A 16,695-nucleotide genomic window follows, 5' to 3' on the forward strand; every position below is an offset into this window, starting at 1 on the left:
TACTGAAACTTCCAATTACACTGTACGATTTGGACTGTGGTCATGTTCGATATTTGAAATGGTTAATCAACTCGTATAGTTCGATTTCTCTATGGAATTTCTACTACATATAAAACCTACCAACCTCTTCATTACTTCGTACAGATAGGTATATATTTTTTTATGTAATTGATATAGAAAACAAGCTGATGGCCCCAAGTACTTAAATATTAACCGTTGCCTATATAAATGAACAGCACTACGGACACTACCTTATCATCTGACGTTCGTGATACCGTTTAGGTGTTGCCACTCCATAGGACTAAGGTATCGTACCTTTTAGTTCATAATTTTACTACATTTCTCATCCAACAAACGAAACAGCTTACAAACCAAGCTGCTGGATGCTGAAATAGGTTTCCGAACAAACAACTTTTTACAAGTCTACCTCGGTATACGACCGAGGTAGACTTGTGAATATATACTATTATATATGTACACTTTCAAGGTGAAACTCTTTGAAATGATCCTGTATAGATCCGATGAGTGATTTAGTAGAAGTAAGTGGATAAACAGACAGATAAAAACACCGACTCTGATTTACAGATACAATAAAAAACTTTTAGGCAGTTTTATCGATACTTCAATATTTTATTTCTGTATCTCTTTCAGAATGATCTCTATAACAGCTGTTGTAACATGATGACACATGTCGCTACAACATACGTAGAGTTATTCCACAGAATTTCCGGTTCCGAAAACACTAATAAATATTATGCATTGTAGATACAGTTCTTTTACAATAAAAACTGCATAAAACATTCTGTCATCGAGTTACAGCGTATGGAAGATTCTAATATCTAATAACACACAATAAAATGAAAAAGAATAATAAATATAAACACACCGAAGTACCTTAATCGCTTATTATAAATCCTATACATACTGAATCTTTATATATTAGTAATGGTTATAATGAGTAACGATATTTTGTTTACTAACCAGTAAACCACAGCAAACATTCTACGTGTCATATAATTGCTTAATATAAAAAAAAAGTTTTCTCCTCGCCCGTCTATTTTCGTCTCGCGTCGGTTTCCGTTTGAGAGTCGTCCGCTTGGTGATTATTTTCAGTTTGTTTTTCCACACTTCGGGGAAGATCCACTTTGGGTGAAGCCATCGTGTTATTTTATTCAGATCTCATTTTGACATTGAGTCTATTCGCTTCGCTTACAGAGTTTACTTTCGTTTCCGACAAGTATTCTCAATGGGGCATGCCGAATCAGCCGCTTCGAGGAAATATGCTTCAATTATATTATCAGCGAATTCAGTATGAATTTTCGAATTTCGAACGTAACAATTTCACTATACAATATTACATTAATACAAACTCATTCGACGTGTATTACAAGTGAAACACTCGGTGAGGCGAAGATTGAACGCATATCTGCGTTCATTGCACTATTTATGTTTTATTACCGGTAATATTTGTATCGGGTTTTATTTATTAATTTAGATATAACGGACACGGCACTAGTAGACGCCGATCTATATTTACCGCGGCGCACGCTCACAAAACAATCCATAGAATCGGGAAAGCGCGGCGCGCGCGCACGTTTCGTCACCGAAAAGAATCAATAATGAAGGAACGTAGGACGTGATGATGTGAAGTGCAGTGATTGTGATAGTGATGTTTATTGGAAATGTTTACAAACTTGAAATTGCCGCTGATGAAACAGAAAGGGGCAAAGGAGGAGCCCCTATACTGCTATAGGAGTGTCAAAACAAAACCACCTAAAACGCCGACACTGTCAAGAGTGAAACGCCATCAAAGACGTAAGTCCGTTATTCCACTTAATGTTTGTTTGTGCGAAAATAAACAGAGCTTAATGAGGTGCGGTCCGTTTGACTGTTTGTACATGCCTGAACTCCGAAATTAGATGTTTCTGGTAATGGGATGCATCGAGATCGTTCGCCCCGTAGATTTGCGTATGTACTAGTGAATTAAAGCGGCGTAATTTCTCCCGGCGGCGTAGTGTTGAGTGTGGGGATTATTCTTATGTCAATCTCAGACACGTCTGCGTGTTGTGATACATTGCTACACATATATGTATATATATACGATGTATAGGTACTGTAATTAATATTTGAATTCCATCTCCTTTTTAAATCAATTAGAATACAATACAATAAATAGAATAGAATAAAGAATAGAATAGAATAGAAAATCATTTATTCAGATAAACTTACATTGAAGCACTTTTGAATAGTCATCACATTTTTAATCTACAGCTCATTCGGAAAACTGTCTCAGCACAAGAAGAACGAGCAAGAAACTTGTGTGTTGCTCTTTTAAAAAAAATTATTCTTACTTTACAATTTAAGTCTTGATACAATACAAATTTAAATTTAAGAATTTTTGAATAGTCACATTATTTTATTATAGCACGCATTCAGAATGCAGTTTCAAAAAGAATGAATTTATCTATTTTGTATACTTTAGTACTATATTAAAGTTTCGATTGTTTATGATCTTATAATAAATGCATTTGTACTACAAAATAACATGATTAAAAAAAACACTTTTTTGTCTCTACCTTAAGGACTTATAACATCCTCTTATCTTGGAAGTTAATAAACAATCATACTCATAAATACAAATGTTTGTGTCGTGCGAGGAATCGAACCCACGACCATCGGACATAAGGTGGTGTGCCAGACCGCTAGACCACCGGGGTCGTCAGAATTACCTATATTATTGTAAACTTTCATTAAAATCCATTCGGAAGTATTTGCATGTTTAACAAACATCCATTCACACTCACGAACTTCCGCGTTTATAATATTACTAAGATTAGTTTCCAGCACTTGATAGATAAGCTACTAATAATCGTAATAACCCAAGTTAAAATTAAAATTTCAGCGCTGATATTAGAGGGAAATGTTAATTTGCATCAAACACTAATGAGAAAGCAGCCGAATACTAGCAAACGTGTTTGTAGCGTAAAGGACATTACGTAGCTCTCAGTGAAATATGGTTGTGTTATCTAACAGTATTGCGGCAAACGTTTTGCAATTTTTAACTTATCATTATTACTAGCTACTCACCCCGGCTTCGCACGGGTGTACATGTATTATACATATAAACCTTCCTCTTGAATCACTATATCTATTAAGAAAAACCGCTTCAAGATCCGTTGTGTAGTTTTAAACATTTAAGTATATGTAAGGACGTATAGCGACAGCGATTTTGTTTTACACTATGTAACAAGTTACTCGCCCCGACTTCGACCTGGTATACATGTATTATATATATATATATATATATATCTTCCTCTTGAATCACAATATCTATAAAAAAAAACGCTTGAAAATCCGTTGCGTACTTTTAAAGATTTAAGCATACATAGGGACGGACAGACAGCGCCAGCGACTTTGTTTTACACTACGTAGTGATCACACAGGTCTAGGTAGTGAACTTTGAAAATGGGCGAGCACAATAGATGCAAGGTCTCAGTGATCGCAAGATCGCAGTGTTACAAGTCTTGGCACATGACAATAGCCCAAATTTATTTAGGTCTTTACTAATAGAGAATGAATAAAATGTACGTGGACTGTATAACTGATATATTCAATACTTTAAGTTACATTACAAAAATCTGCAGATTCTGCCAAACTGAAGAGGAAACGCCACTACACATCCTATGTGGTTGTAGCCTACTCATTAATACGCGAAATATATCCTGTGGAAAGTATGCACTACATCCTGAGGAGATAAAAACCATATCTCCTTCAATTCTTGATGACTCTAGCCTATACTATACCGAAGAAGTCTAATCTATACCGAACTTTGAAGAAGGGCGAGCACAATAGATACTATGTAGGTCGCAGTGCTACAGGTACAGGTATCTGACATTAGCCCAAACAACCCAATAAAAAAAATTGATTACAATTTAATAGGTACGCGTGCGATGTTATTGTATATCGTAGACGCAAGATAAAGTGGAAGTAGCCTGGCCTGGTGGCTGTCAGTAGTCCTGAACGATAACCCTCAAACAGCACCATAAAAAAATATTAAAATTATCATGAGTACGAATGAAAAGGTGAAAATATTGGATTACAATATCATCTTGTATAAGATTGACATTCATTAATGTACATTTGCGAAACCGGGGCGAGTAACTAGTGTATAATAATATTCTATTAAAATGTAGAAAAACACGCTAGCGTTGGTTTTCAGCCGCAAATTTAGCTGAAAATCAGCGTTATATTCATATCGGCTTCTGTACAAAGCAAAATCATAATAGGATTGGCTTTGTATAACCGTCCTATGAAAATATACTAGTCCTTTTATATTATGCACTCAAAGCGAGGAGCCTATTAAACTTGGCAGGGTATATAATGTATAATTAACATAATACTATACTAGTTATACTATATACTCTGTTTCTAGCAAACTAGCTCGGGAATCTTATCAGTCCGGTAATAGTCGAGTTTATATCTATTGCCAATATTTTTGTATAATTATATAATTTACAATAAATAGATTCATCTTCTTATATGTAAAACTTTTTATATACAAAATTCTCGAGTCACAATATTAATTACTATACTCCTCCGAAACGGTTTGACCGATTTTTAATAAAATTTTATATGAATATTCAATAGGTCTGAGACTCGGCTACTATATATTTTTCAAGGGTTATCCACCGCTAAGAGTTTTTGTAACTTTTTGAACAATTTTGTTTTATAAAATACATACTACCCAAAATTTGCACGCTTCTATCATCAACCCGTATTTTTTAATAAAGATTTTAATTTATATTATGTGGCAAAACAACATTTACAGGATCAGCTACTTATAAGGCTACTTATAAACTACTTGAAACTACTTATAAAGTTATAAAACTGTGTTTTTGAGCTTACATCTTTTGTATAAAGAACCGGTTAGTTATCTTACTGTAGTGTTTCTCAAATTGAAGATATTTTTTATGTCACGCGAGGTCTTCTCCAACAACTACAAAATTTCTATAACTTTTCTGTACGTGATACAGACTACTCTAATATTGGTTCCTTCTTAATATTACTAGTATATTTTTACTATCCGTTCATCGTGATTGTCACATTATTAACATATTAAATTATTTATGTTTTGTTATCTAATAATTCTTCTCCTATTTTTATTTTATACTTTTATGTGTATTTTCCCTATTTACCGAAATCGTCTTCTATTAATATTGAACCAGCACCATGCAGTTCTATATTTTCTAGTATAATTTATTCTTACGTAGTATGTATTACTTTTGTATCATTTCAGTTGTATAGATCATTATCTTAGGTTCTTATGATCTCATACTATGTTACATGTTTATCTCCTTATTCATTAGTGTATTTAACCTGAAAAACAAATGCCCCCATAAATTCACCATCGAAATAATCATCGTCACTGAACTAGTTCTGTTTAGTTATAAATAGGACAATTTGTAAACAAAACCCGTTTTATTGGGACAACACATGTGCTGGTTGGTGTTTGGACAAGCAATTGTAAGGTATTCTGGTTGTAACCATAAACAAGGATTTCCTATTCCGACCAGAGACAAACTTTAGTTGTGCCGTCATTCCGGGAAAAAAATTCAACCTCTCCTTTTGTAATTGTGACAACATCGTACCTTTTGTAATTGTGGCAACATTCCCCAGCCCAATTATGTACCCACTAGCTGGAATATATGTTAGTATTTTTGTCAGTTAAATTGTTTTTATTAGTATTTTTGTGTTTACATATAAATTTCTGTATTTATCGTTTTTGGTAGAAGAAATTTACCGAAATTATACAGTAAAAATTGTACTTTTTTAATTACTTACAACTATAAATTCATTCATAATTTAAGAGCCAGACTCTTGTCACTGGAACTCTTGTAGCAACTATAAATATAGAGCTTATTTTCATTTCTTATTTTTTTATTTGTGCTCTTGTTACTATAAAAATTTCAGTCATTGTTTAAGTTTTATAATGAAGGTATCTTCAAAATTCAATAAATTTACTAGACTGATGGCTCACAAACAATTTTGCTACGAGAAATACAGTTCGATATTTTACAAAAAAATTTAAACATAGCGTATATTTAATAGTGTACATAAAGTAAGTATTTGTATCAGTTATTAGTACCCATAACACACACTTTAGCTAGTTTAACTTGGGCCTAACTGCGGAAAGCCACAATATATTTGCGGAGCAAAAAAACTTGAAGAAAAAAAAAGACGTATTGACTAAATAAACAAAAAAATGCATGGACCTTCAGTCTTGGACAATAAGGGCGTGACTTCTTGACTGAAAAAAACAGTTCATATTGATCATAAGAGTATTAATATGATTTCAATGTAATCATATCCAACTGCTAAAGGAACTTAAAATAACAGTTCATATTGATCACAAGAGTATAAATATGATCTTAATGAAATCTTATCCTAACTGTAGCATAATCAATCACACAGATTGATCAATTGAAAAGTTTAATACATATAATGTAGCTTTACCAACGGCCAATACGGTATACAAGTGACTTCTTTGATTTTAAAACACTTGGTATCTATTACCGTCTGTCAGACGTCGAAGATCACCCATTGAGAGGGACGGATATATTTAGAGTGTTGCGTAAAGTAGGTTGACCTTAATTATGGACTCATTGGACTCTCGCCACGAAGAACGCTGGAGGAAGTTATGACGGTTTTTTTTTATACTGGTGAGTCTGCCGGATGACTGTGTAAATGTCTGTCGTTTCGTTTGGCAATAGCAAATAACAAACGGATTTATAAGATGCTATTCGTTTTTAACTGTTCAACTGCGTAGCGAAGTCCTTGATGGATATTGATATTTGTTTTAAATTTGTATTAAAATCAAATATAATTAAAAATCATTTATTCATGTAGGATATTTTAGCTGATTTGAATTAGAATTAATAATAGACATTATTATTAATTCAAATTCAAAATATCTTTATTCATGTAGGTCTATTACATACTCTAATGATATGTCAAATCTACTGTCAGTTTGGAATGATTTCGAGATGAGAACTGACAAGAAACTCAGCTCTTATAAATGTACGTTATAAGTTGACAATAAGTGTCTTTCTAGAAAGAATCATTATTAACGTTAACTTTCGTGTTTAATACATATTAATAAAAAACTAGAAAGAATTTTAGATTTCGAATTTAGAAATTTAATTTAATTTTTAATCGAATTTAGAATATAATTAGATTATTGTTAATGTATACCAAAATTTTATTTGTTTTGTTTAATGTCTTCATCGTGTTAGATTAAAATATAAATGTATTTCTTTCTTTCTACTTAATATGAGATACATTTGTTAGAAATCGTCGTATAGAGGATATTAGTGGTGTACAAGATGCTGGAGTTGTCATGTGATTGATCACTTATCACTAAAACTAGGTGTGGAAGATTGATCACTACAACACAAAGGAACTACAGATTACCTGTAAATATAAAAGCCGAATATATAGAGATTCTTTTTTTTACTTCGTATTTTTTTAATTATTGCGGGATTTATTTGTATTTATTAGGAGCCAAATGGTATATGAACTGTGGTATTATAAAGACAGCCTAGGTAGCTAGTACTAGTAGCAGTTTAGCATACCGCCTTCCTTCCCATTCCAATGGTCGCAGATTCGATACGCACATTAGAAACATTTGTATTCATTAGTAGGACTGGGTGTTTTCTATATATATTATGTATGTAGTTACAAAAAACGTTGAGAGAGGTAAATTTTGCCATAAAATTATTCGTGTTAAGTCCCGGTTAGTAATATTATTAATATGTATTAAACACGAAACTTAACGTTAATAATTATTATTAAACGTTAGTTTTAACCATCAGTATTAACGTTATTATTTAAACACAAAAAATAACCATAAAAAATGTATCCATGTATTTATATTAGTTTTCTAGTTGCCATAACACAAGTTCTGCTTAGATTGGGTCTAGATGGCGCTGCGTGAATTATCCTGAGATATTATTAATTAATTATAAAATTAACAGTTTATTAGTAATTTCCATACTTGGAAAGTTCCTTCATAACACCAAGTCGCACCATTTGACCCGTTACTAACTCGCCCATCTCGGCACGTGCTCTGCCAAGCCGCTGAGAGCTGTTCAAGTACATTTTCGTAACCGATTTTATAGTTCACCTAGTTTTTCGCATCGACACCTCGACGGGACCAGATGTTTCGACCCTTCGTGCCTGTAATCCTGATTTGTTATGTGGTTTTTGTTTATTTTTAGTACCAACTAACTATATTTCGCGGAGTTTTATAATTTACTAGCTTTTAACCGCGGCTTCGCTCGCATGGAATCAATTAAATAACTTCATTACTGGCTGCTAGATGGCCCTGAAGTAGAAATATGTTAATATTTTTGCATATAGATTGATTGATGATATGATGATATATGATTGATGCATATAGGTCTATAATAGACTTATGATATGTCAAATCTACCGTCAGGTCGGAATGATTTCGAGATGAGAAGAACTGACAAGAAACTCAGCTCGTATTCTTTTCAAATGAATATTGTACATGTTTACAATAATACAGATTCATTTTTAAATTCGAATTTGGGAGAATAGAGTGACCACCAGCATATGCTATTGCAAAAGCCATCAGTGTTCGTAACCCGAACAGACTAATCCCTACAAGCAGCACCAGTTCACGAGTATGACGGATATAAAAAAAAGGTAACAAATAGTCGTATTGTCTATGGTAAATCGTAACATTGCGTATACAAATTTTTATGACATTTAAAATGGTGTATTTAATAAAGGACTTTATTGACAACAAAGCCACTCGAACGCCGATTTTACGATTGCGTAAATTTTTTATAGCCACATTCGATTTTAACGCCTTTGAAATGTGTAACAAATTTACAATACCCACAATAATATAACAATACAAAGTACAAATAAACCGTAAACGAACTCTTTATTTGTTTTGTTATTTTATAAAAATATTTTATGAAATAAATTATTTGTATTTACTGATAATTTATTATAATAAAAATTACAACATTATTTAACATTAGAGTTCGAAATTCAAATATTTGAAATATTACGATTCTTAATATATATCAGTCTTAAATTTATTATTATTAATCTAATTAAGGATGTCGATAGTCTAACGAGTTTGTACACGGTTTTGCTTTCGATGATCGCGGGTTCGATTACTCGCATGGTGCAAACAATTGCAGTCATGATTATGATTGTTTGTATGTTAATGTCAGATATAGACACCTATGGAATATACATTGTATATAAACTGGCTTTAAAAAAAATATTTCAATTGAGTTTCTTTCCAGTTCTTCTCAATTGGATCTATATACTAAACTGAACGGTAGGGAAAAAAATACAATATAAAAAAAATACTTTCAGAAGCGGCTAAAATATCCTACATGAATAAATTATTTTTTAATTTGAATTTATCGGTCTGGGCATTTTCTATATATATTATGTATGTATATAATTATTTCACTTCTAGGCACTAGATTACCTATAATACAGGCTCTGTTTAGCTTAGGACTAGATAGCATTGTGTGAATTGTACTGGCCTTTTTCAATATATTTAAAAAGGTAACCTAAAATGAACTAGGTAACGCAAAAGGAATAAAGTGACGCAATGCACACGAGTGGAGTGCATCGTAGGTACACACGTCAAAAGTCGTAGACTTGCGATAACCTAGGTAACGCAATAGGAACAAAGTGACGCAATAGAAACAATTCAATACACATGAGTGGAGTGCATCGTAGGTACACACACATCAATCATAAATTTTTTATAAAAGATTTTCGTAAACTTACAAATTTAAAACAATAATATAACAATACAAAGTACAAATAAACCGTAAACGTACTTTCTTTGTTTTGTTATTTTATAAAAATATTTTATGAAATAAATTATTTGTATTTACTGATAATTTATTATAATAAAAATTACAACATTATTTAACATTAGAGTTCGAAATTCAAATATTTGAAATATTACGATTCTTAACATATATCAGTCTTAAATTTATTATTATTAATCTAATTAAGGATGTCGATAGTCTAACGAGTTTGTACATGATTTCAATACACACATGATTATGATTGTTTGTATGTTAATGTCAGATATAGACACCTATGGAATATACGTTGTAAATAAACTGGCTTTAAAAAAAAAGTATTTCAATTGAGTTCCTTGCCAGTTCTTCTCGTGGACGGTAGGGACAATATAAAAAAAAAAATATTTTTACGAAAACCTAGGTAACGCTGGGCATTTTCTATATATATTATGTATGTATATAAACAAAGTGACGCAATTAGATGCACTGTGTGAATTGTAGTTTTTTTCTATAAACAGGTAACGCAAAAGGAATGGAGTGCATCGAGTGGAGTGCATCGTAGGTACACACGTCAAAAGTCGTAGACTTGCGATAACCTAGATAACGCAATAGGAACATTTCAATACACATGAGTGGAGGGAATCGTAGGTACACACGTCAAAAGTCGTAGACTTACGATAACCTAGGTAACGCAATAGGAACAAAGTGACGCAATAGAAACATTTCTATACACATGAGTGGAGTGCATCATAGGTACACACATCAAAAGTCGTAGACTTACGATAACCTAGGTAACGCAATAAGAACAAAGTGACGCAATAGAAACAAAGCAATGCACACGAGTAGAGTGAATCGTAGGTACACACGTCAAAAGTCGTAGACTTACGATAACCTAGGTAACGCAAAAGGAACAAAGTGACGCAACAAAATGCAATGCATACGAGTGGAGTGCATAGTTCCTATTGCGTCACGTCAAAATCGTGTAGTTACGACATTCTCGCGTGATTCGGACGACCGACGCGACGTAAATGGATTATTCATTTGATTATTGGCGCAGTCGTAAAGGAATTCAATTTTAGGTTGAGCGAAATGAAATTTCAGATACCTCCTTTTCTCTGCAGCAAATAAATTTACAGCCTGGAAAATAGGTTAGCTACATTCAGTTAAGAGTGGCGAATGGGGGCGCCCTGTAAATTTTGTTCGTTCTGTTTACATTCTACATAATAACTTTGATGTACATATGTACGTACTATACTTGTGCTGTGTGTATTGATAACAGTTTCTATTAGTGGTAGGGGATTGTTAGTAATGAGGTTATTAAGCCAATATCTTTATTTATATAATTGTTGCCTAACACTTTTTAAGAAAAAAAATCGTAATAAAGATAGCAATATATCACATAAGGTGAACTTTATTTATATAATTGTATAGGAAAACAGCCTGGAAGCATTGTATTTTTTAAGACAAAAAAAAATCATCTTGTAATAAAGATAGGTGACTTAAACACAATAGGATAGTAGGTCCATTGCTAGTAATATATCATGTCTTTTTTTCAACTCATCCAGCCGGCCAGCGGTGGTTAAGATGAACATGAACGGATAAGGTCTGCCTCGATGCAACTGTTAGGCAAATTTATTACGATGGTTTCGGCTGGAAAATATATCATGTGGAGTTGATACTAAAAATGGAAACCATAAAGATATATAATAATATTACGATGGATAAATGATAATAAAGGTTAAGGGATTATTATTATTGAAGATAGTAGGGTCAATTGCTGGCAATATGTCATGTCAAATCGACCTCCACGCGGTCCCCACTGGAAACCATCATGGTAAATTTCTGGTCATTTCGCCATGATGGGCAAACTGATATGGGGTTAGGGAATTGTTAGTATTGAGAATAGTAGGGCCTGTCGCTGGCAATATATCATATCAGGTCGACCTCCACGCGGTCCCCACTGGAAACCATCCTGATCAGTTTCTAGTAAATTCTCCACTATGGGCAAACTACCCTGACTTCGATCTTCACTGGTGCCCCACTAGCGTAAACCAGAGGCTGGTCCACCATTCCATTATCATATCTCTGAAAAAAGAATTTCTATTAAGCTTTATTTCATTCACATAATACATCTAAAGATGTCTGGTCTGATACAAAAATAACAAAATGTATTCGAAGATAATTATAAATACTTAAATTGTGACGTGCTTTTTTGATTTTGAACCCTATTCTACATATATATAAAGTCCATTATAGTGTGATTATGCACTCGGACCGAGTAGATTCTGGTTTACATCATAAATGTATATTTAGGAGCTGTTTACAAATGTATACGTTTGGTAAATAATAATAATCAATCAAATTGAAACTAATTATGTACGTGTTTATTTTTTTTTATTACAATATCTTAAAGGCTTGTTTATAAAATCTATACATTTAAACATATAAATAAAATTAGAATGTCTGCTTGTAATATTGAAATAACCGTTTTTTACTACATGCATATGAATATAAATACGGTACATACACCAAAATATCATTCTTTACAATTTTTGTCTGTCAGTCTATATGTCTGTTTTTTTCCGGCTAATCTCTGAAATGGCTGGACCGATTTTGATGGGACTTTTTTTAGCAGGTAGCTGATGTAATAAGGATGCTTTTATTTTAGAAAAACAAAGTTAAATTCCACGCGGACGAAGTCGCGGGTACAGCTAGTATGTAAATATAAATATGAAATTACTAATTAGCAGCTTTTCACTAAATGCATTTTGCAGTATTTACGGTACTTAGATCAATTTTTTTTGTGGTCTATATGTGTGTTCTCTCAGAAACGGCTAGACCGATTTTGAGGTGAACTTTATGCTAACAGATGTATAGATATAGACAATAGAAGTTACGAGAGTCAGCTAGTACGTCACATTCGAGTTTTATTTATTAGAGAACGTAAGGTTTACTTGCTTGCTGACCTAAAACATTATGTAGAATACAGTGTCAAATTTTGACATCATTCTCCATTTTGACATAGAGTGAAACAAATCTCATATGAAAATGCAACTCCCCAGTTGGATCTTTTCGATCGAGCCGTTCTGAACGTATAATTACCGTCTCTAAATTACGATTGACGTTTTTGACATTTTATGGTCTCAACCATTGCTGTCAATTCAATGACTGACACTTAGATCTGGGGGGATTTTAACTGACATTTACGTGTTTCTCAGAGATGAAATAAATTTGTGTTACCATTATAACGCCTCTACTGTACTTGTAAGTATAATTTGTGGGGAGAAAAAAATTACATAACTAACTTAAGGAATAATAAATAGCAATACTTTGTGAAATTACATCTCCGCTTTAAATAATATATATTTTATTATTATTTCATACATATGTTAGACTGTCTAAGCTATTTAGTAGTAATAAATAAATAAATAATATAAATGTTGTAATTTAAAAAATCTTAATTTTTTATGTTTTTTAAATGATAGTATATTCTTCAGTAAAATAAAATTAGTATTAAATTTTTTTCTAAGTTGATAGTGATGTTGTATAATGAAGTAACTTTGTATTTATTGCCGTACCATAAAACGATGTTTTGAAACGTTATTTCATTTTTCTAGCAAACAACGAATTATGATGATATTTACCAATGGTAGACAGTAAAAAGTAATCTGCGTGGGCACCTTAATTTCACCTATTTCATACGCCAAGCAACTTGCTTTTGTGTTGATGGTGTAGGGTGCAGATTAGGTAATGAAGTTACTGGACAAAAGACATGACTGTTGTAAATTTGACGCGGTCAATCTGCTCACTGCCGAAATATCGCGGTCCGATATTTCGGCAGTGCTTCAACGGCCACGATCACGGGAAAACAGTTTACCCATGATCATGGCCGTTGAAACGGGAACTCAACAAAAATAAAACGTGGTAAGATCCCGTGATTTACTAATTATACTTATAAAAGACATGACATCAGAGTCCTTTAGAATGGCAACACATAAGTGGTATCACGGGTGTCACATGACATCGAGATCTTTATAAGCTCTTTATGTATATACTCGATGGTTACCTTATGATTAGGTGGTCATAAGCTTGTATACGATTGCAATTTATAAAATGAAAAATTGAAATTGAAATCTATTTTGGCAAATATACGTAGCGATTTCTATGTTGAATGCCTCTTACTTATTACACTGTAATTATTTATATAAAAAAAAACACATCTATTAAAAAGAAACACGTTTCTTGCTCATTCTTCTTGTGATGAATCTGCATTCCGAATGAGTGGTAGAATCAAAATATGACTATTCAAAAGTGCTTGTAATGAGTTTATTTGAATATCTATATCCAAGCACGTATCTATCAAATATACTCAACAAAATATGTACACATTTGTCAAGACCATACCACAAGGTTATCAGTAGTGAAAGTAAATTTTATATTTATATTTGACTAAATTTTATCGTCTTCTCACTTTTGCAATATAAAATAACAAACAATTCGTAGAACAGTAACTTGTAAAGATTGGAAATGATTATATCTGAAGCGCCCTGTCAAGAGTTACTTCCTGAAATGAGACTAGCGTTCGAAAACTTTTGAGTGCCTTCTAAATTCAATTTTCCGGGAACGTTAATATCCATATAAAAGTCAATGGCAATAAGAACTTAATTTCGTCGCAAAATAAAACGAATGGAGATAAAAACTTGCAAATTAAGTGGACAGTAAATGACTTCAAAGAAATTGCTTACTGCATTAACAGTATTAGTTCACTTGTGCAGGCGACTTCGTCTGTACGTCCATGCTTGGCCAGCACAAACTAAAGTTTACTTTTTCTATCATTTTCTCCATTCAAAATGCTGCGTATATAATTGCATCACTTTTTGATTTAAAAATGGGTATAAAAGGATATAAAATTTATAAATATTCCTAATTTATTTTATATCCTATGTATTATAGAATAGAAAGAGCTAATAAGTGTTACACTATTAAAATAATAATTTTCAATGACCATTAATTATTGTTCCTAAGAATCAAGGAGTGAACTACTGCCTCTAAATTAGATAGTACTGAAGCATAACATCTTAATCCACAGGCCTAAGTCCAATATGAGATATACCGAGAGCATCTCAACGTGATCTGCGACATTCGTGTGATAGAGATAGATATAAAATGTAAAAATAATTCGAATTTAAATTCAAAATATCTTTATTCATGTAGGTCTATTACAGACACTTATGATATGTCAAATCTACCGTCAGTTCGGAATGATTTCGACATGAGAAGAACTGACAAGAAACTCAGCTCGTATTCTTTTTAAATTAATATTATACATGTTTATAATAATACAGATTAATTTTTAAATTAAAACTTGGGAGAATAGAGTGACAAAATAATCATTACATGATGATACTGCTAACTTTTAATATCATTTCATACAAATAATTGGTGTTCAGTAACAGATTAAAATTTGCCAGAAATCAATTTCCGGTCTTTATTTACGTATGAGTACATACGTATGTTTTTACATTTTGCCCATGATTAAAATCGAACAATTTTTATAATCCTTATATTTATTGAAAGATTTAAATGAATGCGTATATACCTATGATAGTATTATAAATAAATGTTTACACTATGGATTTTGGTTATATTTAATTTATTTTAATTTTTGATATATATATATATATATGTATCCTGATCATCTGGATGAATGGCGGTCCTCCACAGTGCGGTTTTCTAGAAACTTTTTGCCACGCACAACCACATTGCGGAATCACCTTCAAGCAATGGTATTTCCAAATCGATTAGATATTGAAACCTTCAAGAAAAGAGCTTATTCCTTTTTAAAAGGTCGACAACGTACTTGTAATTTCCCTGGTGTTGCGGGTGCTCATGGGCGGCGGTAATCACTTACCATCAGGTAAGCTGCATGCTCGTTTGTCTCCTGCGTTATAAAAAAAAAAGTATGTATAGATTGAGCTATAAATATATTTGACACTAATTCTTTGTGGACTACACCTAGCAGATTCGAAATCATGATCTTTGTTGATCCATTAGTTGTAACCACTAGGCCATGGTGCATGTACATGTATACTTACATTATTATATAAATTAAATGTTATTGTATCTATCTATCTATTTATTATCTTTTCACAACTAAGAGGCTTAACGGATGAAATTTGATGTCCAGACCAACTATATAACGAAGACGTATGTTAAATTTTATCCCCAAAAACAGAAGAAGGGGCAAGTAACAGCTAGTTTTATTATAGGTATTGTATGTCTGTCAGTCTGTTAAACCGTTACCAACCAAGTTAATATACATTCTCGAAACCGTTTTCCATAGAATTGTTTACTCGTTATTATCAAGTTCAAATAACCCATTGTACCTGATTTAACATCATTGGATTATTAAGAAACTTTATCCACAATATTCATATTCAAATACTCAAAGTCCTTAGAAAGTTAGCTTGTAACTAAACTACTAAATAGTCAATTAGTTCGAAGTTAATAAATTGGACAATAGGACATCCGAATGTAGGAGTACCAGGGTTGGCAACCCTTCCTAAAAAGATGAGGCCTGCTCTACACTATCTATAGAACGAGCAAACGTCGCCGGAGTTACGGGAGAAGGCTCCAGCAATGGTGCTGGTAGGTACACCATGTAGTTTTTTATTGGGTAAGAATACCACACACCCCTCGTCATCCATCTAGCAGAGGTCTGTCTTTTGAAGATTTTCCACAGGATAAAAAAAGGTTGGCAACCGTATGAAGATCCTCAGGTACGATATTGATCTTTAGTACAAGCTACGCAGTGAGGAAGGTTCTAGAG

The 16,695-nt window shown here is 32.6% G+C and overlaps 1 protein-coding gene across 1 annotated transcript in view; it reads left to right on the top strand.

The window, feature by feature from the left end:
• Positions 1–1,620: 1,620 nt before the first annotated feature.
• LOC131854294 (glutamate receptor-interacting protein 2) overlaps positions 1,621–16,695 on the top strand; it is a 77,915-nt gene continuing 62,840 nt past the window's right edge. The window contains exon 1 of the mRNA XM_059205392.1: positions 1,621–1,815. Within this exon, the coding sequence (XP_059061375.1) occupies positions 1,683–1,815 (133 nt within the window). The 5' untranslated portion in view covers positions 1,621–1,682. The remainder of the gene's footprint in view (positions 1,816–16,695) is intronic.

This window comes from Achroia grisella, unplaced genomic scaffold (genome assembly GCF_030625045.1).
Source record: "Achroia grisella isolate CSIRO2021 unplaced genomic scaffold, CSIRO_AGI_Agris_v1 utg976, whole genome shotgun sequence".
NCBI classification, from domain to species: Eukaryota; Metazoa; Arthropoda; class Insecta; order Lepidoptera; family Pyralidae; genus Achroia; species Achroia grisella.